The sequence below is a fragment of the Ovis canadensis genome, chromosome 1 (genome assembly GCF_042477335.2).
Source record: "Ovis canadensis isolate MfBH-ARS-UI-01 breed Bighorn chromosome 1, ARS-UI_OviCan_v2, whole genome shotgun sequence".
NCBI classification, from domain to species: domain Eukaryota; kingdom Metazoa; phylum Chordata; class Mammalia; order Artiodactyla; family Bovidae; genus Ovis; species Ovis canadensis.
Window position 1 is genome coordinate 267,310,202 of NC_091245.1, and position 22,764 is coordinate 267,332,965.

The following is a 22,764-nucleotide window of genomic DNA, read 5'->3' on the forward strand; positions in this document are numbered from 1 at the left end:
TAAAGAGCCTCTTGATGAAAGTGGGAGAGTGAAAAAGCTGGCTTAAAATTCAACATTCAAAAAATGAAGATGATGGCATCCGGTCCCATTACTTCATGGCAAATAGATGGGGAAACAATGGAAATGATGACAACCTTTATTTTCTTGGACTCTAAAACTACTGCAGATGGTGACTGCAGCCATGAAATTAAAAGATGTTTGCTCCTTGGAAAGAAACGCTATGACCTACCTAGACAGTATATTAAAAAGCAGAGCCATTACTTTGCCAACAAAGGGGCATCTAGTAAAAGCTATGGTTTTTTCAGTAGTCAAGTATGGAAGTGAGACTTGGACCACAAAGGCTGAGGTTGAAGAATTGATGATTTTGAACTGTGGTGTTGGAGAAGGCTTTGGAGCATCCCTTGGACTGCAAGATCAAACCAGTCAACCCTAAAGGCAGTCAGTCCTGAATATTCACTGAAAGGACTGAAGCTGAAGCTGAAGCTGAAGCTCCAATACTTTGGCCACCTGATGCGAAGAGCTGACTTATTGGTAAAGACCCTGATGTTGGGAAAGATTGAGGGCAGGAGGAGAAGGGGATGACAGAGGATGAGATGACTGGATGGCATCACTGACTCGATAGAATGAGTTTGAGCAAGCTCCGGGGATGGTGAAGCACAGGGAAGCCCGGTGTGCTGCAGTCCATGGGGTCGCAAAGAGTCAAACACAACCAACCAACTGAACAGGGAAACAGCTTGCTGACAGTCCCTCTGACCAAGAATCACGCGGGCACATGAAAGACAAGAATGAAAGATTGTGAACTTTAGTCATCGAGGGCCGAAGACCCACCGTGTCCTACTTCCAGTCTGCACATGGACCTGGGAAGAGGCATGAAGTGCCGCCACTGCCCCAGCGCAGAGCTCTCCATAAGGCTGCTTTCCATCAATCCCACCCTTCCCTTCTGGCTTCTTACTTCCAGGGGCATAAACAGCCTCTCCAAAGCCCTCAGGTACACACATCTGAGCTTCACCCCCTGGTCCTTGCCTGGCCCCGTGGGATAAAGCCTTTTCTCCGCAAAGACCTGGCCTCTACCTGACCTTCCCCTTGCACAACCGGGTCAATGGAAACTCGGGTGGGGGTTGGGGAACGGCGGCGAGGGTGGGGGGGGACGGGGGTGGGGTAAGGTCGCCAGGCCGCTATAGTCGGGACCCTCACTCCGTCCCAACTCAGCGAACCGGACAGGGGCCGTGGATGAGAGCTGGACAAGCGGGCGCCGGCCACTCGGTGTCGCCAGGCACGTTGAGGCCTTATGGCGACACTGAAAGTTAACTTTCCAGAACCAGTATCTCAGCACAGTGCTTCTAGGGGGCTGCGACCCTGAGTCGTCCCGCCCCGGGGAAACCGGCGCGGAGCGGCGACCGAGCGCGAGGCCGCGCAGATCTCTGCGGGCCCCTCTGCGCTCGCGAGGCGAAGCCCGACTCCCGGGCTACTGCGCAGGCGCGGCCCCGCCCACCGTGACCTGTGACCCTGTTCTCCTTGCGCAGCATGGCGGCGTTCAGGGCTCTGGCGGCGTCAAGGCTGGCGGTGACCGCCGGACTCGCGCCGCGTCCTGGCCTGTGGCCGCTGCTCTTCGGCGGACCGGCGCCCTCCTCGCGCGCGGCCCTCCACGCCTCCGCCCCGCGCCCCGGGCCCAGGGTTGCAGTGGTGAGCGGACGCGGGCACCTGGAGAGAGGGGAACCTGGGGCCGTGGGGGCCGAGCGCCGAGGCCCGTCTTCTGCACCCACGCCTCCCTCGGCTCCCCAGCCCTTTCCCGCCCCCGAAGTCGGCCTTTCCCCCTGTTGGAGGCGATCGGCCGCCCGGCGGACCCCTTGATTCTGGTGACCGGCCCTCCATCCCCGCAGGTGCTGTCTGGATGCGGGGTCTACGATGGAACCGAGCTCCACGAGGCCTCATCGTAAGCCCCCGGGCGGCTCACCCTCGGGAGGGCCGGTTCCCCTTTTCCTGAACCGTCTGGAGAAACCTTCCTGCTGGTTAGAAAGGCAGAGACCATGGTGGACGCGAAGGAAAACGTTTGAAATCATGCATATGAAATACAGGGAGGCACAAAATAAGCATTTTAGCGTCGCCTCTGATGTCACTCAGCAGTAAACACTCTCCCCTCCTGTTTCTCCACACACCTGTGTTACACACGTTGGAATCACCAGATCCTGTGTTTTGGAGATGGAGCTCTATCCCATGTTTACAGTGTGATTGTGAAGGGTGGTGCAATGACCTCACTGTAGACAGGTGTTACTGGTGTAGCCTGTCACTTGTTACCAAGTAGTTTATATTTTGGTTTTTCATTTATTTGAGAAGTTACTGTGAGCAGGACTGAAGAGGCTGTGAGAGTCAAAGCTCTTTGGACAGCAGAGTTACGTAGTGGTTAGGGAACACCCCCCCCTCCCAAGCCTGGGACCTCACTGGCCCCAGAGGACCCTGACACTGGTGTGTCTGCTGAACCCTCCCATTGGGGGTGGCCAGCGTGTGCTGGTGTTGGCTGGACAGGGAGTGGATTTTATGGGTCGAATGTACATGAAGTTTAAGGAGCAGAGACCAGAACCAGGGGTTCCCAGCCCTGCCAGGAGATGGCTGTGATCTCTCTTGGGGTCATGCTCTCATACCACCTCCTTCCCTGGAAGGGAGTGGTGACAGCCCTGCCGGGGATGGATCACATGCCAGTGTTTGGACTCGGGCTGGCACCAAGCAGCCCTGGGCAACGCTCCTATCATTGGCAGCTCCTGGGATGCCTGTGTGTCTTCCTGCCTCCCACCCCCATGAGGGGAAGGTTGAGGGGACCAGGACTACCAGTAGCCCTCCTCAAACCCTCGAGGCCATTGTCAGCTGGCCTGTGGGAGGATGAGTGCCCAGAGGCCGCCTGGGAACCTAGACATCCAGACTGTGACGGCAGTTGGTCGCCCATCCCCATACCCTGGTTTGTAGAAGGAGCTTGGGCGCTGGCTGGTCTCCTCCAGGTCAGTGACGGCGACTCACATGGAGGGCATTTGGGTTGTTAGCGAGCCAGCTATAACTGTTTTCAGAGCAAGGAGGCTTAACCTGTGTGAGGAGTGTGCGCCTGTCCGTCAGCTGAAACCCTGTGTTTATAAGCGTCTGTGGGCAGGAAAGGGTGGGCTGGGCACAGGTCAGTCTGGTCTGGTTCCCCCCATGCAGGATCCTGGTCCACCTGAGCCGCGGGGGTGCCGAGGTCCAGATCTTCGCCCCTGATGTCCCTCAGATGCACGTGATTGACCACATCAAGGGACAGCCTTCCGAGGGCGAGACCAGGTACGAGCCCTCTGCCTCGTCCCTCAGTGTGGACGGGGCGGGCTGAAACTCCCTGAGAGCCCACCCACAGTTGCTTCGTCTTAGCTCTGAGCCGAGCCTGTGTTCAGGTGGACTTCACAGCCGTGGTCCTGGGCTTGTCCCGGGCTTTGGGGTGCTCTCGCTTCCCACGCTACAGGAACAGTGAAGGTGGGTCTCCCCAGTGAGGTCTCATACCTGCCTTCTGACCGAAGGCGTGTGCGTTCCTTTGGCCTTGAACCTCATCCACCCACCTGGGCCCCAGATATCTGTGAGCAACTCCCACCAGCATTTCTATTCTGAGGGTGTGCAGCCCTGCTCTCAGATTTCGTCCTGCCTGGGCTATGGGGTGACAGCCCCTGGAGGCTGTTTCCTAGGGGCCCTCAGGCCAGGGTGCGGACAGTGAGGGACGGGGTGGTGGGAAGGAAGCATGGTGCCCTGTCCGGGGACTGAAGGGCCCCCAGTGAGGACCCTGGCCTGAGCTGCCCATAGGGCGGGGAGAAGTTCCCGCTGTGGCTTGTCCTTCAAAGTCGCCTCTTGATGCTCCACCCACAGTTCCGTCCCATCTGCTCTCTTCACTGAACGCCACCTGGTGGCCCTACCTTACGCTGGCATCTGAGTGACCAGGTGTGGTGGTTCTGAGCGCCATTTGATAGGGTCCGGAGACTAAGTGTAGACCCGCTGGGGTCCCTGTCACTGTGTGGGCTGTGAGCCGGGAGGATGGGTCCTCTTGTGTCAGGGCAGCTCCACCCCGCCCCCGTCCGTGCTGAGGGATGGACTGTCTGCACTGACCCTTTGGGGCCTCTGCTCATCCCCAGGAACGTTCTGACTGAGTCGGCGAGGATTGCGCGAGGCAAGATCACCGACCTGGCCAAGCTCACTGCCGTCAACCACGACGCGGCCATCTTCCCTGGGGGCTTCGGGGCCGCCAAAAACCTGTATGTGTTGCTGCTTGGGCTCTCCTCCTTTTCCCCCGGGGCGTCGGGTGGGGACACGATGGTGACAGGAGCAGCTGTTGGGGGACAGTGATAATGTAGCTGCCTCAGGACGGGACCCCGAAGGGAAGAGGCTCCCGGACCAGGCCATCCATCAGGCGTGGAGTTGGGGGGTCGCTCCCCGGAGCTGTTCCCCGCAGACACCCGCCCTCTTGTGGACCTTGCAGGGGGGCAACAGTCCTTCCTTCCCAGTGGGGCCATTTGGCCACGGTCCTGATGAGGCCAGGCGCCCTGTTCTTTCTGCCCTGTGGGAACCGGAGGGTAACTGGACCTCTAGCCAGGAGGCCGTCATGACCGCAGCCGTGACGTGTTTTGGCTTTCAGATCCTCTTTCTGTTCTCCGTTCCATTAACTCTCTTCTCCACCTTCCATGGACGTCCCCTTACGCTGGCCTCGTGGGCCCAGCACATCCCTTCCGCCTTGCGCAGGGCTGCTGCTCCTGTGGTGGAGGGGCTCGCTGCAGCTGGGGCTATGCCAGGAGGCACCAGACAGCCATGCCCGCGGCTCTGGCGCTCCAGCACGGTGTGTTGTGCCCAACACCACCATTCTCCTCCGTTGAGCCATTCAGTGGTGGTGGTTTTGCTGCAGCACGATGGCCTCCCAGCTGGCGCTCTGTCTGCCCGGGTGCCATGCCCCCAGGAGCAAGGGCAGAGGTGCTTCCATTCTGAGTCCATCCCTACCCCCGGCCCTTCACCTCCAGGCTCCCCTCTGCTCGTGGGCGTCCCCAGAGAGCCTCCTCTCTCACATTCCCAGCAGTTTCCACAGTCCTTCCCCGCACTCCTGCCACACCTTGTGCCCACTGCCTCTCTCACAGCCAGCCTTGGGGTGCTCTCCACCGTCTCCACGCTCCCGAGCCTCTTGGCAGCAGGTCTCGTCTGTGTCAGCTGGGCTCGTCCCCCTGGCGGGACCAGGCTTCTGTCTCTGAAGCATGAGCTGGATTCACAGAGCCTGCCCCAGTCCCTAGACCTTGCCCAGTCTGAGGGCAGCGGCACCACTGTGTCGTGTGTGTGGCGGGGAGGGGGTTGGGGTTGTGTCTCTGGTGTGGCTCACGACCTGCCTCATGTGACTTAGCGGTCGTGAGGAAGCGGGGCCTTGGGTCAGCATCCTTATCCGTGAGCTCATAGACCCCCAGGGAGCTCTCTGACCTTTCCAGAAGAAAGGCCAGCTTCTTGCCAGTGGTCTGTGCGATGCACATGGGGCAGCAGGCGAGCTCAGCGTGACCTGTTCCCTGTGGAACCCCAGTTCTTCCTGCACGGGACCCCAGGACCCCTCTCCAGTACCGTTGCCAACTCTGATTTCCGTGAGATTCACACACATGTCTTAAAAATCCAGTAAGATGGGAGCCTCTTGTTCTGCACTTTGTATTTTTCAGTTAAAGCTGCGACTTGTCCATTAACGGGCGGCCGCGCATGCAGATCCCATCATGTAGTGACATGGGGCTAACGAGACTCTAGGAATCTTCATCACTTGTGGGGATTTAGCTGATGTGCGTGTGGTTAAAGTGTAAAATCTGACCCATTTTGAGGCTCTCACACAGCCTGAGAGCCTGCCGGGGCAGAGGCCTTGACCGAGGGAGCCAAGAGGGGGCTCGTGGCAGAGAGTGCTGTGGCGTTGCTGGGTCTGAGCCCACCCAGTGGAGGGGGACCATCCAGACCCTTGGTGCTCTTGTCTTGTGAAGAAGACGGGTCTTGTTTGACTTGACTCTCATCCCTGTTAGTGATACACAGGCTCCATCACGGGTTTCAGGCCAACGGCACTTCCTGCTGCTCCAGGGCTGACCGAGTAGACAGCTGAGCGCCCACACGTGTTTGCACACGGGTCACTTCCTTCAGCTGCTGAGAAGCTGACGGAGCACTCGGGATCCAGGAGGGGGTGCTCCCCAGGCTGGCAGAGGTGAAGCCCTGAGGTCTGAGGAGCCCTCTTCTCGTGGCAGGAGCACATTTGCCGTGGATGGGGGCACCTGCAAGGTCAACAGAGATGTAGAGCGCGTGCTGAAGGAGTTCCACCAGGCCGGAAAGCCCATTGGGTAGGTGCAGCGGGGAGGGGCGGCTGTAGCCGGGTGGTGGGATGACTATGGTGGAGCCCGCAGCATGGCCGTGCCGGGTCCCCCAGCCAGGAGCTGGGCTTGGAGCTGTGTGGTTTTGGAAACTCTAGGCCCTTTCCTCACTGTAACTCAGGGGGTTTTGTGTGAGTTCACAAAGCCTTCCAGCTCTGAGAATTCTGAAGTTGTGTGGTTACATTAATGTTTCTGGGTGACATAACAGGGAGCGGAGAGGGTGAGTCTGTTCATGTCTAGAAGGTTCCCTGGTCCTGCTCTGGCCCTAGCCTTTGCCAGGCCTCTCCTTGCTCCCGGCTCAGGCAGCCCCTAGGCTAGCTGGCCTGTCCTTCCTGGAGCCACAGCCGCCCTGAGCACAGTGCTGGCCCCTGTGACACAGCTGAGCTTCCCTGGGGACTAGATCCTGTGGCGGTCACACGCTGGGCCCACGCTCAGGGCACAGCCACGCCTCGCTGCCCAGTCCTTGGTCCTTGGTCCTGGTCCCAACAGACTGGCTGTAACTCACACCAGGAGGCTCTCAGGGACAAGAAATGGCCGCGTCATCATCAGACCTGCTCGTCAGGCTGTGCTGTCCACGAGCACCCACGGGGGCCCCTCAGTACTGCTTTACTGAGATGGCGGTGCTGGAGCACATGGTTCTCGTGCTCTGGGGTCATCCCTGACTGGGGAAGTCCTCCCAGGAGCACAGTGGCACACAGACGCATCGAAAGCAAAACTTGCCAGGCCTCCATCGCACAGCTGCTTGCTTTCTCTCGGCCAACTGGAGAAGGAGGTGTAGAGTGCTAAGGCTGGAGAGGACAGCCTACCAAGGGTTCAACGTCCAGGACACACATCCCGCAGCGGCCATAGCCCCAGAGGGCATGTGCCCGTACAACACCTCCACCCCATGCTCCGACTGCCCATGGGAGGCAGTTCTGAGCAATTGCAGAGCCCAGCTGATCAGCCGTGGTGCCTCGCTGAGGCAGGGCTTGTGCGTGTGGATAAGCGCCTCGCGCTCTTTAAGAGTTCGATGGCATGATGAACAGGATGGGTGCCCAGCAGATTGACCACCTCCCAGTGGGCGCTCCTCCACCTCCCAGCGGACACTCCTCCAGTGAGCGGACGCCTCAGCTGAGCTGCATGGGAGCTGGGGGAAGGGCGCAGAGCGGGGACATCGCCCTGTGGTGGCTGTCAGGTCACTCTGGGCAGCTCTGTTCAGTGCCTCCTACAGCAGCTCACCTGTTTCTTCATACAAGTGGCAGTGTCGTTCGACCATGAGCAAAACGCCCTTTCTAGGTCAGGGCTCCTCACATCTTCCTTCCAAGCTGCCCGCGCATCACTCCTCGGCCTGCTCGTCAGGATTAAGGATGGCGTAGGGGAGCAGCAGGCTTTGTGCCAGGCCTCTGCGTTCGTCCCCACACTGCAGGAGCCCCTGGCAGCCTGCACCTCTGGGCATCGCCTGCTGAGTTGGGTGCCTGTGGCCTGGCGACACGACAGGCCCCCAGGGCACTGGTTCCGATGATAAATCTGGTCCAGGATTTATCTTGTCCCCAGATGCTGTGGTACCAATTAGTGTGAAGATTACATTCTTAGGACATTTTATGACAGGGAGTGCACGCTTGGTCTTAAGGTCAGCTCAGGACCAGATGAACAGGTGGGGGAGGTGGGGTGCAGCCCCTTGGGGGCGTTTGGGTCCCAGGGGAGTGGGGCCGGCCAGGCCCGGAGCCGCTGTGGCGGGTGTCACACGTGCTGTCTTGCGGAGCAGGGCACTGGTGCAGCCCTGGCTCCCGTGGAACTCAAGTTTGCTGATCCAGGGGCTCAGGAGCTGCCGGTCAGAAGCCCCTCGATGAAGAGCAGGACCTCGGATCAGGCACCCACGTGGCAGGTGTCCCCATGAACCTGCTGGGCGCCTCTGGGGACAGTCTGCTGTGGGGGGCAGGGGTGGGCTCGGCCTGCTGCTAGGACAGGGCCCTCGCCTCCACTCGACAGGCCAGGCGAGGCTGCTGGTTGGACCACGTCCCCCAGCCCCCTGCTCTCCCTCCAGAGAAGGACATCGGGTTGGAGCCAGTCAGTGCCGTCCAGCTTCTCTGTGTCGTGTGACAAACCGGCCGGAAGCCTTGGCCAGAGGCAGTGCTGCCATGCACGGTCCACTCCCTGGGACCTGGGACGCTGCCGGGCGCCTGTTGCACATGTGGCAGCCGAGGCCTCAGCTGACTGCCCCCCGAGGCTCCCCAGCCTGGCACCGGACCCTGCACTGCCCCACGCTCCGCAGGTCACAGTCAGGCAGGCAGCCCAGGGTCGGGGTCAGACTGTAGCCCTCGGAACCGGCAGAGCCCACAGCACAGAGGTCACACTCCTTTCTGAGGCTCACTGTGTTCCCCAGGTGGCCTCACTGTGCCCCCGGCTGGGTGACCATGTGTGGTCCTGAGCTGACCCCTTCTCGTCCCCTTTCAGCTTGTGCTGCATCGCTCCGGTGCTTGCGGCCAAAGTGCTCAGAGGCGTCGAGGTCACTGTGGGCCACGAGCAGGAGGAAGGCGGCAAGTGGCCGCACGCCGGGACCGCGGAGGTCATCAAAGCTCTGGGCGCCAAGCACTGTGTCATGGGCGTGACCATATCCTTCCAACAGCTGGGGCAGCGTGGGGACCCCCTCTGGCCACTTGGGGCTGCCCTGGGGCACTGCAGGGCAGGGGTGCCCAGGGCACCTGAGTGATGGGTGTGGCAGTGAGGGTGATGCTTTCTCTGCCCAGTGGCTCTGTTCCCACGCCCCACAGCGGTGCCCGCTGATCTTAGCACACCCCAGACTCGGGCTTCGTGGGTGGGCCAAGGAGATGGTTTTGGGCTCGTGGCGGGGGTGGGGGTGGTGGTGGCTATGTGGTGTGGAGATGCCCTGCAGCTGGCCCCTCAGTGGCTTGACACTGGGGTGCAGGTCAGGAAGCGGTGCTCTGTTCATGGGGTCTCAGCAGCTTGCTGGCTGGTCTTGGGTCTTTGCTGAAGCAGCACAGTCAGTGCCAGAAGCCCCTTCCAAGTGCTGTTGCGGGGCAGGAGGGGGATGCACTCCTGGGGGTGCAGGGTGGCGCTGGACACCAGATCGTCCTGGTCCTGGCTGCGGGTGTTTTTCCATAACCTGTGTGCACGAGGCTCACGTGGACCAGAAGAACAAGGTGGTCACGACCCCAGCCTTCATGTGCGACACCGCTCTCCACCACATCCACGACGGCATCGGCGCCATGGTGCGGAAGGTGCTGGAGCTTGCTGGCCGCTGAGGCCTCGGCATAGGCCCGCCCAGCTCCCCGCACAGCCACCCTCCCGTTGGCTTGGGACCCTGCAGGGGCTGACTCTTTGCTTAAACGTGTAGACGTCGTCTTTGTAAGGAGGGCACTTCGCACACACTCGGGGCCGGGAGGCTGACATGAGATATTACCCCAGCAAGGAGGGAGTGGACGGTGGGGCCCACCCTCTGAGGAGCGCTGGCTACTTGCTCTGCGGGCTCAGGCTTCAGCTCAAGTCAGCTCTTCAGCACAAGCAGCAGGTTGAGGTGATGCCAGGCTGAGGTCGGGCTCGCCCTAGAGCACCTTATGTAGTATTTGGAAGGCAACGTTCTTGAAGCTCACAAATCTCATAGTTAGGAGACCAAAATATCATCTCATCGGTAATTAAAGATTCTCTCACCTGGAGTAGACGTGTCCTAATTAGAACGACCTGAGGCTTTTCTAGAGCAGCAGGCCATCGGCTGGGTGGGTAAACTCGTGTCCGAGACAGACAAGGGCCCCCCATCCAGGCTTCCTGAGCCCGCAAACAAGGGGCGGCCCATGTGAGCTCCTCACTTTGGGCTCAGGTCTGCTCATGTCAGGGAGGGTGGGCCCTGGGGGTTGGGCCCTGAGCAGGGGGGCAAGGGGACCGGGACGTGAGGGCGGAGCCGTGAAGTCTGAGCGGTGTTGGCCGGTGCCCTCCTCTGAGCCGCGCGTCACAGCAGAGCCCTGCCCACCCGTCCTCAGGGACCCGCTGCTCAGTGCTGCCATGTCCATGCCTGGTCCCGAGAAGGCTGCTGGACCCAGTCCACACTGAGCTGTGTCTGGGTGTTCTGGGCAGGGGCCTGGACAGGTCCCCCACACTGCCCCCCACCCCACATCAGGTACAACGACGCCCTTGTAGTGGCTGTCTGGGTTCTTGGGTACCGTGGGTGGGGCAGGGGCCTGCGGAAGGCTCAGTAGAACCTGAGTCCACACCCACCCAGTCCCCTCAGCGTCCTGGTGTCTCGTGTCTGCTGTTCTTTCCTCCCCAAGAACTCGTTCTCTGGTGGCCTGTCGTCCTCCCACAAGGCTGGGTCCCCTGGAACACAAGCTCCTGGGCCCCCTTGGGGGCACCAACCTGGCTGGCCAGGACCATCCTGCCCCGGGCGGCTGCAGAGGGCTCGCAGAGCCTGCGGAGGTCAGGGAGCTGAGGGTGACAGCTCCTCCTAAGGAGCTTGTTCACAGACAAGTTCACTACAAGTGTGTGTGTGCCCGTGAGTGCCTGCATGTGCAGGTGGCAGAGTGCAGGGTCACAGATGTGCACCTCCCCTTGCTGCCTGCGTTTCTGTCCTTTTGTGGAGGAGCTTCCTCCCCTGGAAGGAAGTCGCGCTCTCCTGTGCTTCCACAGAAACCTGGGTCCGCCGTTACTCTGCCTCCGTGTTAGGTCAGTGGTTGGTCTGGAACCCTCTGCTCCGCATTCCATCCTTCTCTTCCAGAAATCCCGGGGCCATGCTTGCGGATCAGAGCATGGTGTGGCGGCCCAGGAACCATCACCACGAGGCCACCAGGGGCCCCGCTTGCTCGGGTTCATCCCACGACAGGGGGCGAGGCCTGTGGGCTGTGGGGCTTCAGTGTCTGAGGGGTGGGGCCCCTGGATTTCACCTCCTCTGCTGCCACCTGCCGTGAACTGGCCAGAGTGCAGGTGACCAGGGAGGGCAGGGAGAGCTCATGAGAAAGCCCCCCAAGGACGATGGTGTGGTCACTGGGTGGCGTCACGTGGTTCCCTGTTGTCTGCCCTGGACTCTTCCACACAAAGCACCTGGGTGTCAGGTCTAGGTGCCAGCCATCGCGCTGTCCTCCGGACTGTGCATCTGCCCGCTTAGCCCTGGTGCCAGCCCTAGGAGGGGTCCTCAACTAGGGGCCCAGGTTAGGCAGCAAGACCAGCAAAGAACATGGCTCTGGAAACACATCTGAGATGTTCAGAAGCCCCAGAGGGACCAGCAAACCAGAGCCAGAGGGAGTCCAGGCACGAGTCCAGTTGACAAGGACTGAGTGCCTGCCTCATGCCAGGCAGTGTCCCCAGGCTGGGGTGCAAGGGGCAGGGACATGGGGGGCAAGAGGGCCATCAGGGAGGGGATGGTCACCATCTGAGCAGGGTCAACAGCAGAGCGAGCAGGTGGCTGTGTGTGAAGCGTGGTCCTGGCAGGAGTGGCATGCAGGTGCCCAGCAGGGGGCCTGGGGTCAAGGACAGCGTGGCACCGATGGTGGGAGGCACTGGTGCCTCAGGGCTCTGGGTCCCTGGAGGCTTCTTGACAGGAGGCGGCCACCAGGGGCGCTGCAGAGCCATCCTCAGGCCTGGTGCAGGCTCCAGGGTTGACCCTGTCCGGGTGGGCAGCCTCCCCAAGCCGCCTCCTCCTGCACCCAGGGGGGCAGGGCTTTTCATTTCTCCCCAAGGCCCTCCTGACCCCCGCTGTCCCTCCCTGTCCCCATGTCTGGGGCCCTACATGGACGACACCTCACTTCCTCACCAGTCCCTTCCACCTGGAAAGCCTGCTTCTGGACTACCAGCCCCTCGGCCCTCAGCTCCCTGCCCCACTGTCACCCTGCTGAGGGCTTGCCATGCTGTCTGGCTGAGGCAGTACCCCCTGGTTTGCTGCCTTGAACTCTTGGTTTGTGACCTGTGTGTGTGTGTGTGTGTGTGCAGGCACACCCACGTGTGCATGCCTGTGCACACGCACGTGCATGTTCTCATCACTGACTTGTCACTGGTCCTATCCGTGAGGATTCAGAGCTCCGAAAGAGAGGACATTGGACTGCTCCTCAGTCTCCCCAGGACCAGGCTGTGAGCTTACTAGTGGGCACCGGAAGCTGCGTAGCTTGCTGGCCGGGCTAGGGCCTCAGCCTGCCCCAGGCCTGCCCTGTGTCCCTGCTGCTTGACAGACCTGCTTTTCCGCAGCTTCCTCTTCCTGCAGTACTTCCTGTGATAACATGGTTCTGTTTGGCTTACACAGACTTTATTTTTTAGCGCAGTTTTACGTTTGCAGGAAGGTTGGTGGGAAGGTACAGGGTTCCCACCTCCATGCACACAACCTCCCCCGCTGTCAGCAACCCCACCAGATGTGCAGCTGCTACAGCTGAGAGGCCTGCACCGATGCCTCACCCGCCTGAGTCCACAGTGTACCCGGGGGTCACTCCTGGTGTTGGACAGCCTGTGTGTCGAGATGCACGTGTAACGACGTGTAATACCATGACGTGTGTAATGACAGTGATACCATGGTGGTATCATACAGACGGGTGTGCTCTAAAACAGCTTCACCTGGGCAGCCCTCCCAGCCCGTCTCCTGGCAGCCTCTGATCTTACTGTCTCCATAGTTTGGCCTTTTTCAGAGTGCTGTGCAGTTGGAAGCAGTCTGTAGCCTTTTCAGACCGGCTTCTTTCACTTATTGTATTTGCTAAGGTTCCTCCAGGCCTTGACTTGATGGCTTATTTCTTCTTGGTGCTGAAACGATACTCCGTTGTCAGAATGGACCCGTTGTTTATCCCTTTACCTACTGAGGCGCATCTTGTTTGCTCCCAAGTTTTGGCGGTTGTGGAAAAAAGCTGCCGTAGATGTGTGTGCGCGGGTTTTTGTGTGGATAGTTTTTAGCTCCTTTGGGTAAACCCCAGGAGCACAGCTGCTGGATTGTATGGTGGGAGTACGTTCAGTTTGAAAGAGACCGAGGTGTGTTCCTCACGATGGCTGTACCTCTCTGCACTCCCTCGAGCAGTGAGGCAGGGCACCACATCCTCCCTGGCCTTGGGTGTGTCAGGCGTGGGGTTTTGGCCCCACAAGGGGTGCTTAGAGGTAGCTCACTGCTGTTTCCATTTTCCTCCTGATAACGTGTGACGTGGCGAATCTTTTCATAGGCTCATTTGCCATCTGTGTATCTTCAGTAAAGTATGTTTTCAGATCTTTTGTCCACTTTAAAATCTGTTGTTCATTTACTTTTTGTTATGATTTAAGAACTCTTGGTATGTTTTGGATAACAGCCCTTTCTCAGATATGTCTTCTGTAATTATCTCAATCTGTGGCTTTTCTCATTCTCCTGATCGTGTCTTTGTAGAGCAGAAATGTTTGTGCTGTACATTGTGTGTACAGCTGAGCTATTTAAAATCCTAAGATGCTGTTCAAGTGCTGCACTCATAATGCCAGCAAATTTGGAAAACTCAGCAGTGACTACAGGACTAGAAAAGGTCAGTTTTCAATCCAATCCCAAAGAAAGGCAATGCCAAAGAATGTTCAAACTATTATACAGTTGCACTCATCTCACACACTAGCAAAGTAATGCTCAAAATTCTCCAAGCTAGGCTTCAACAGTATGTGAACTGATAACTTCCAGATGTTCAAGCTGGATTGAGAAAAGCAGAGGAACCAGAGATCAAATTGCCAGTATTTGTTGGATAATACAAAAAGCAAGAGAGTTCCAGAAAAACATCTACTTCTGCTTTATTGACTATGCTAAAGCCTTTGACTATGGATCACAACAAACTGGAAAATTTTTTAAGAGATGGGAATACCAGACCACCTTACCTGCCTCCTGAGAAACCTGTGTGCAGATTATGAAGCAACAGTTAGAAATGGACATGAAACAACGGACTGGTTCCATATTGGGAAAAGAGTACATCAAGGCTGTATATTGTCACCCTGCTTGTTTAATTTATATGCAGAGTACATCATGAGAAATGCTGGGCTGGATGAAGCACAGGCTGGAATCAAGATTGCCGAGAGAAACATCGATAACCACAGATATGCAGATGACCATCCTTAAGGCAGAAAGTGAAGAGGAACTAAAGAGCTTCTTGATGAAAGTGAAAGAGGGGAGTGAAAAACCTGGCTTAAAACTCAACATTCAAAAAACGAAGATCATGGCATCTGGTCCCATCACTTCATGGCAAATAGATGGGGAAACAATGGAAACAGTGACAGACTTTATTTTCTTGGGCTCCAAGATCGCTGCAGATGGTGACTGCAGCCATGAAATTAAAAGACGCTTACTCCTTGGAAGAAAAGCTATGACCAGCCTAGACAGCATATTAAAAACCAGAGCCATTACTTTGCTAACAAAGGTCCATCTAGTCAAAGCTATGGTTTTTCCAGTAGTCATGTATGGATGTGAGAGTTGGACCATAAAGAAAGCTGAGTGCTGAAGAATTGATGCTTTTGTACTGTGGTGTTGGAGAAGACTCTTCAGAGTCCCTTGGTTTGCAAGGAGATCAAACCAGTCAATCCTAAAGGAAGTCAATCCTGAATATTCATTGGAAGGACTGATGCTGAAGCTGAAGCTCCAATACTTTGGCCACCTGATGTGAAGAACTGACTTATAGGAAAAGACCCTGATGCTGGGAAAGATTAAAAGCAGGAGGAGAAGGGGATGACAGAGGATGAGATGGTTGGATGGCATTACCGACGTGAAGGATAAGAGTCTGAGCAAACTCTGGGAGTTGGTGATGGACAGGGAAGCATAGCGTGCTGCAGTCCATGGGGTCGCAAAGAGTCAGACGTGACAGAGCAACTGAACTGAACTGAACAAACCACTGGACCACCAGGAAAGCCCCCCTTGGCCTTTTAATAGCTAAGTAAATTCTGCCTTGCTGTGAATTGAAGATGAATTTCAAAAGTAGGGGCATTTGGATTCAGAATGCGTCAATTCCAAAACCGAGACCCCCACACACGGGCTTACACAGGGGAGGGGTTCCTGAGCTTGCCCTGGAGAATTCTGGGAATGAGCTGGCCTCAGGTGAAGTCGCCAATGGTCAAGTCCCTTTTCCTCATCAGCCCTGTGTGGCTGATGTCTCCTGATACCAGGGACTTCCGTGCCCTTGACTGCCCTACTAGGAAGGGTCTCGAGTTAGCAGCTCAAGTCCTGAGGGTCACACTGACCCAGCACTGGCCCAGCTCACCAGAGTCCCCCCAACCAGCTATGCTGTATGCGTGCCTGCAGGCCTGGGCTTTGAGGATCCGGAGAAGGGGGCTCACCGGGCAAAGGGCCCTGCAGCCGGGTTGCTTGGTGAGTCCGCAGTGAAAGGAGTGGTGAGGGGCTTCAGGAGTCACATGTAAAAATCCAAAGCCGTTGTTCATCCAAGAGAGAAACAGAACAGTCTCACAGGGAAGAAATGCCCAAGGTATTGTGTGTGCTGGGAGCTCATCCATGTGTGGACTGGAGCTCCCCAGTGGGCAACAGATGTTTCTAGAACAGGCCTACCCAGCAAGGCAGGCCCGGCTCCCTGGATGCTCTGCAGTCAGGTCCAGTGGCCCCACGCCAGTCCTCAGGGAACCAAGGTTGGGTGTTTTGGATTTCCAGGAGGGTAGACGTTTGGCATGTGCTTGAGTGCTGGAGGAGTCCAGGTGCTCCAAGTCCACTGCAGCTGCCAGAGGGAGGTCCTTGCCGGCCTCTCTGTGCTGTGGGCACATGAGTCCTATGACCACCAGCAGCACCACCCCTCCCCCCGACCCAGGGCACTGCTGGCAAAGAACAGTGTTTGGTCTGCACCTTGATCCCTTCTCCTGCGTGACCACAGGCAAATCTCGTGAGTGCTGAGGCCACAGAGAAATGGAGGTGACAACGCCTGCTCATGGGGGCTTTTGAGGACTTGGGCTGTGTGTGGTTGAGTGTATGTGCACAAGTGTGCATGCATGTATAGGGTGTATGTGTACAAGTGTGTGCATGTGTGTAGAGGGTATATGCGCACAAGTGTGTGCAGATAGGCGTGTACATGCATGTTGGTGTGTCATATGAGTGTGCACAGACGAATAGGCATGTGTGGTTCTGTGTGGTGCTGGTACATACACGCATGTTGGTGTGTGTGCACGTGTGTGTGTTGTGCGCATTAATGTGTGCATGTATGCCAGCATCTAGAGTAGTCAGGGAGATGCCAGTTTGCATGAACAGTAATGATTATTTTTGTTACTATTACATAGCATGAGTTACCTTCTTAGAAAACCGCAGCAGCCATAAGAAACAACCACCACTCAGTCACTCGAGCCCTGGACCTCACTGCCAGGGGCAGCGGTGGGACGTCACTTCTGACCTCAGGGCCCAGCTGCCCCTGTTGCTACGACAACAGCAGCCCAGGGCCCCGCCCCCAAGAAAGGCTTTCGCAGCTCCTGAGGGCCTGGCTGTGTGGGTCCCCACCTCTGCCTGGAGGGGAGGGTGACTCAGGGGCTGGTGTGCTGAAACAGGAAGCCAGGAGTGTCCTGACCCCACAGGGTTGGGCGGGGAGGGGCGCTGCTTTTAAAGCAGAGGTCAGTGACTTTCTTCTGCTGTGGTGGGGCCTGACCCAGCCTGCGGGGCCCAGCCTCCTGCCTTGGCCTGGGAACTGTGGGCCTTGGGGCCTCGCAGTGCTTGGTTTGGAGCTCCACTGCTGATCCCTGCGCACGATTCCCACGTGGAGACAGCGGCCGCCCTGGCCTTTCTGGCCAACGCTGCAGCCCCTCAGGCCCCACCTCCAGCCCCCTCACATGGTGCAGCCTGACCTCTTGGTTCCAGAAGGGCATTCCCGAAGGGACTGAGGGCCAGGAACACACTGGGGGACTCAGGAAGAATTTATGGAATTCAGACATCATAACCCCTGGCTCCTTTTGAAAATATTATCTTTACTTTCTATCTCCGTGGCATGCATCCCTGCACTTCCTGGTTTGGGCTGAGGTCAAATAGCAGAAGTACTAAAATATTTCTCATCAAATGTCTCATGGTGCTCTGATCTGGCCCCAAACAGCAAGTTCCCTGAGACTTGCCGCCGGAAGTCTCCACGTCCACTGCGGGTTCGGTGGCCCTGGCTGGGGTCCTGCGGGGAGGCGGGGCCCTCAGCCGGAAAGGCCCGGCCCTGACTTGGGAATGACACCAGAGCCTTGCAGGCACTGAGGTCCTTCGGGGAAGCTCGGAACCCAGTCCTCTCAGGCTGTTGTATCCGACACCATGGACGGGGTGGCTTTCACAGCAGAAGTTTGTTCTTTCTCGGTTGAGGCTGGAGGCCTGAGACCAGGGAGTCAGCAGGATCCCTCTGATGCCTCCTCCTACGCGTGTGACAGCCGTCCCCACCCCATGTCCCCCATGTTTGTCCCTTGTCTATATCTGATCTCCCCTGGTCGGAAGGACGCTGGCCAGGTTGAATTGTACCAGCTCCGGTGACCTCCCTATAACACAGTCACAGGTCTGGAGGCCTCACCTCCACACGTCGTCACATTTCCAGTGCTGGGGGCCGGGGCTCCAACATACAGATTTTGAAGGACACCAGTCAACTCATAAAGCCATCTTTTTTTAAAGTCAGTACAGAGGCTGAAGGTGAGACTGTTGACGACCTGGGGTCAGGCAGTGCCCGTCTAACAGCAGAGCTCATTCTGGGTGGACCCTCTTGGACAGGGTGAACAGGCTTGCAGGGCCCCTGCCCACAGCTGGCCCTGACACAGCCCAGGATGAGGGCACTGGCCCCCACTCCCCCACCCCACTCCTGGCCCATGGACTTTCCGGGGTGAGCACAGGTTGTTTTTAGCTGTCACCATTTTAGCTATATTAAAGCAGATGGTTCTGTGGTTGACAAGGACAGTCCTGATGCCATAAGGCTGCCAGCAGAGTCAGTTCCAGGCACTCTGCCTCGTCACCCCGGATACGGGACTTGTCAGCTCAAGGTGGACATGGATTTTGGATCTGGACATGCTCAGAGGAAAAATTAAGAGGCCCCTTGGGTGTCAGACCCTAGCTCTTCCCGGCAGTGCTGAAGCCTCGGCCACGCCCCGAGCCTGTTTGCCTCTCTCCGCCAGTCTGTGAGCACAGCAGCGGGGCCCCAGCACCAAGGGGGTCCGAGGAAGTCCTGACAGCCGCTTTCTCCCCAGAGCCCACCCTCTTCTGGCCGCCCCAGGGCTGGGACGCGACCCCACGGTGCCCACAGGGCCTCCCTCTGCTGAGCCAGGGCTCCCATGGGCTGCCTCAGACCAGCACTCTAGAAGCCGCCTGGGGCGGGGGGTCAAGGGGTTTATGGAGGATGGAGGAGGGGCGTGAACATGGGCAAACGGGCAAGCATGGCAGGCTCAAGGTGGATCCTGGGCCCTAGAGGGTGAGTTAGCTTCGAGATTCCAGCTGGCAAGGTGGGTGGGGCTCCCATTGCCCCTGCCCCATCCGTCAGGCCCGGGACATGGGTTCCCAGGTGCCTGTGCCTGGGTAGGGACTTCAGGACTGGTTCCTGGAGCCCACTGCCCCAAGTGCCCACCATGGGCAGGCTGGGATGAGGGCACAGAAGGATGGAGGAGCTGGGAGAGGATCTGTGAGAGTGAGCATGGTCCCCCACCAGCTCTGGGCCTGTGATGTCCTGGGCAGGACTTGTCCCTTCACCTGCCTGACTGCTTCTGCAGGGCAGGGCTGGCACAGGTCTGGAGCTGGGCAGGTGGCAGCCAGTAGCACAACCTTCATCTCCATCCGGAGGAGGAAATTGGTTTCTGGAGCCCATGGGGGTTTTGTGTGGGGTAGGGGAGTTCTATTTAGGCACCAGCTTTTATGGGGGCGCTATATGGCTCTGAAAGGTCAGTCCTTAGCAAGTGAGTCACCTTAGAGCTTAAAGCCTAGCCCCTCAGGTCTGTGCTGTGCCCGCTGGGGCTCAGTCCTGTCTGCTCCTGAGTGAGGGCGGGCAGCAGGGCCTCCCTGCCTGGCCCCTGGTCCCAGCAGGCCGATGCCCAGTTCATGTGTTACCTGCATCTTGGGGTGCTTCTGGGAGGGTCTGACTTGGTGGACCCTGCCTTCCTCCCCAGCAATCCCAGTAGAGCCAATAGGAAACCAGAGCAGACACCAGCACCCTGGGAGCCCCCAGCCCAGACCTGGGGCTACCCCCTCACTGGCTCACGGCTACTATGCTGACAAGGGGCTCGCCTGACACACGATGTGGGGCTGCTGTCCCCCTCAGGCTCCCGGAGGCTGAGCGGGGTGGAGGGGGACAGTGGGCAGCACAGCCGAGGCCAGTGCCTGTCCAGAGGTGGCCATGCCGCCCTTTGCCCCGATGGACATGAAGGCGCCCCTTCCCATGGAAAAGCCTTTTATTCCCCTGCACCGGACAAAGCAGGGCCGGCCCGTGATGCCAGTGTGGGAAGCTGAGGGAGGGCTGTCCAGGGGCTCCTCTGGCCGCTGAGTCGCCTCCACGGTGGTCATGTGGGGGAGGGGCCCCGAAGCAGCGGCATGTCGTCGTTGGTATGTTTGGGGCGTGCACACTCAACGTGCGCCCTGCAGCCTGTTTGACGAGCCCTGGGTCTCACGGCCTTTCCGACATCCCTGCCAGGACCTGGGGCCTCCAAGTGGCCGTGCTGTTTTCTCCACGGGGCCTTTGCATAAAACTCCCTCCTCTCCCCATTACTGTGACCCATGTTGGGGTTTGTGATTTTTCCTGATGAAAGTAACATTGGCAAGAACAGTTTGGCCTCCAAGGCTTTTTCCTCGGAGTATTTTCTCAGAAGCAGGTTACAGGACTGAGGTTGTGAACAGGCACAGCTGAGCTGCAGTGGGGGAGGTTCCCACGGCGGGAGCTGCTCTTCAAGGGACGTTCCCAATGTGACGGGCCAGGACTGGGGCCGCCGGGGTCCTGGTGGAGGGGCTTGGTGTCCTCGGGCTGGGCAGGGGGCTCCCCAGGCCTCCCCTGGGGCTGCTGCAGAGACGCCCTTCTCCCAGGAATCCCGTGTTAGGTCCCTCCACTATGCATGTGGTCCTGGCTTGTGCTGGGCATTCCCACAGGCTTCCCTCATGGCTCAGCTGGTAAAGAATCCACCTGCAATGCGGGAGACCTTGATTTAATTCCTGTTGGGAAGATCCCCTGGAGGAGGGCATGGCAACCCCACAGCCTGGTCCGGGGCTCACGGGGTCGCTGGCTGACAGGTGGAGGCCCCGCTGTCTGTGTAGCTGGTCTGAGAGGAGCCGTGTTGTGAGCACACTCGACGTCTGCACGTGCAGGTGGGCGGGCAGTGGGTCAGGAGGTAAAGGCGGAGCTTCCAGGCAGGATCCAAGGGCAGGTAGGGCTGCTCAGGACCATGGGCCAGGGCCCCGCTCCCGGCCCCCTGGCCCACTGTCACCGCAGGCTCCAGGCAGGTCAGAGCACGTGTGGGGCTTGGGGCTCTAGGGGTCCGCTGGCTGCCCCCAGCCTGGCCCTCAAGGTCACCTCTCCCCTGAGACTTTGTACTGGAACCTCCGGCAAATCGTGGGAAGGACATGGAAAGGAAGGTTCAGCCCCCTGCCCCCCACCATGCTCCCCCCGACCCTCTCTCCTCTCCTGGTCTCCTCACCCCCGTGCCCCCGCCACATCCAGCCACAGCCTTTGTCCCGGGCCAGATGTGCCCCTTCCTCTTCATGCTGACCTAGAGCCTGGGGCAGAGGCACCAGTCAGGCTCCTCTGTGCACCTCCCTCCCCGCCAGCCCCACCCTCTATATGTGACACATCACCCTCTTGTCCCCTGAGCCATCTGATCACCTACTCACCCCCAGCAGGAGTCCTGTCAGCCCCGGGATCTCCAAGCAGCCAGCCCCCTCTGTCACCCCGGTACTCAGGCTGAGCCGAGGCCCTGAGTGTCTCCTTCTCATGTTAAGGGTTGTCACATGGCTTTTTTCCTCTGAAGCTCCCTCCAGACTGGGCCGGGGCTCTGGGTTTAAGTAACCGCTGCCCAGCCTGGGTTCCCAGGTGACCCTGACCCCGAGTCTTTTTCTAGGCTTCTATCCTGAGCCCAGCAGCTGGCCCTGGTTTCCAGCTCACTCCCAAGGGCCTTCTGGAGCCCCAGGGGTGGCGGAGAACGATGGAGAGCCTGTGGAGGGGGTGCAGCGAGGGCAGGCCCCCTGTCTGGGCACCATCCCAGGTCCTGGGAGGGCCAGGCCCATGGCCCAGCCTCTTTTGCAGGGGGAGGGGCCCTGGTGTCCAGCATATATCTGGGTGGGTGGCCTTTCCTGTATAGGAAAACAACAGGTTAAATGGAACTGAACCAAACCAGCGTCTTTAAGGGAGAACATCTTGGGTCCTGCACATGCCTCCCAGGGACACACCTCACAGGGTCACAGACCCTGCTGACCCCACCGACCCCACCAACCTTTGCTTATATCTTGCTCCAGTCATGCTGTGGGGCCCTGCCCTGAGGAACTCCTTTCTGAGACCTGGACTAAAGGCGTTGGCATCATAAACAACCCCCCCACCCCTTGTCTGTAATCCCACTGGGGGTGCTGTCCAGGACCCTGTGTCCCCAAGGTGCTGGTTTGCAGAGCACATGTGGACATGGTCTGGACATGGCTGCTTTTCTGGGAAGGAGTATACTGGTCCAGATCCTATAGAGGGTTGAATCATGCCCGCCCCAAAGATACTTCCACCTGGACCCCTTTCCTGGAGCAAGGTCTTTGCAAAGGTGATTACATTGAGGATCCTGAGATGAGATGGTCCTGGTTACTAGGGTCAGCCCTAAGTCCAGGGACAGGTGTCCCTACAGGAAACACGGTGAGAGGAGGAGGCTGTGTAGTGATGGCATGACGTGGCCATGAGCGGAGGACGCGTGGAGCCCCTGGAGCTGGAGGCAAGGCTGGAGCAGGGCCTCCCTGAGTCTCCAGGAGGGAACAACCCTGCAGACACCTGGGTTTCCAACCCTGGCCTTGGGAACATGAGGGGTTGGATCTCTGTTGCCTGAAGGCCCATGTCTGTGCTTACAGCAGCTCCAGGGAGTGATACAATGGCGAATGAGGGTGGGGGCCGCCCCTCTTAGAGTGGACGTGGCCACTCCCTCAAGGTGATCCCCAGGTTCTCACCAAGCAGCCCACCGCACCCACGGCTGGGCACAGAATCCTCGGCCTCCTGCTGAAAAGCAGGAAGGCCGGGGCCTGACCTGGAAACTGTGACTCAGGTCGGAGAAGGAGGTGGGTGCCCGCTGTGGCCAGCAAGGTGGGCAGCTCCCAAGTCAGCTTCCTCTCCTGGGGTCCGTGGGGTCCTAGGTCAGGAGAGGCCCGAGGAAGAGCGGGGGCGCCATGTGGGGGCCTGTCCGCCAGCCAGGGTGTCAGCTGGGGTTTGCAGTGTGATCACTGTCTGCCCCGGGCGGGCCTCAGCCTCGGACCCCGCTGCCCAGGGAGCCATCCCCTCCCCTCCCCTCCCAGTCAGTTCCTCTCACTGACCTCAGTCCAGACCTCCCGCCTGCCCAGGCTGTTGAACTTGGA

General features: G+C 58.7%; 1 protein-coding gene and 1 long non-coding RNA gene across 2 annotated transcripts; one reads left to right on the forward strand and one right to left on the reverse strand.

The window, feature by feature from the left end:
* Positions 1 to 1,155: 1,155 nt before the first annotated feature.
* GATD3 (glutamine amidotransferase class 1 domain containing 3) lies at positions 1,156 to 10,018 on the forward strand. The gene is made up of 7 exons (XM_069581986.1): positions 1,156 to 1,683; positions 1,881 to 1,933; positions 3,187 to 3,300; positions 4,134 to 4,253; positions 6,243 to 6,335; positions 8,799 to 8,955; positions 9,479 to 10,018. The coding sequence occupies exons 1-7, from the start codon at positions 1,525 to 1,527 to the stop codon at positions 9,605 to 9,607; spliced, it is 825 nt and encodes a 274-aa protein (XP_069438087.1). The 5' UTR covers positions 1,156 to 1,524; the 3' UTR covers positions 9,608 to 10,018.
* A 9,988-nt stretch (positions 10,019 to 20,006) lies between these two features.
* On the reverse strand, positions 20,007 to 22,541 carry LOC138436408 (uncharacterized). The gene is made up of 2 exons (XR_011255421.1): positions 20,446 to 22,541; positions 20,007 to 20,356 (listed from the first exon to the last, which is right to left on the reverse strand). It is a non-coding gene; the product is annotated as an uncharacterized lncRNA (long non-coding RNA).
* Positions 22,542 to 22,764: the final 223 nt, after the last annotated feature.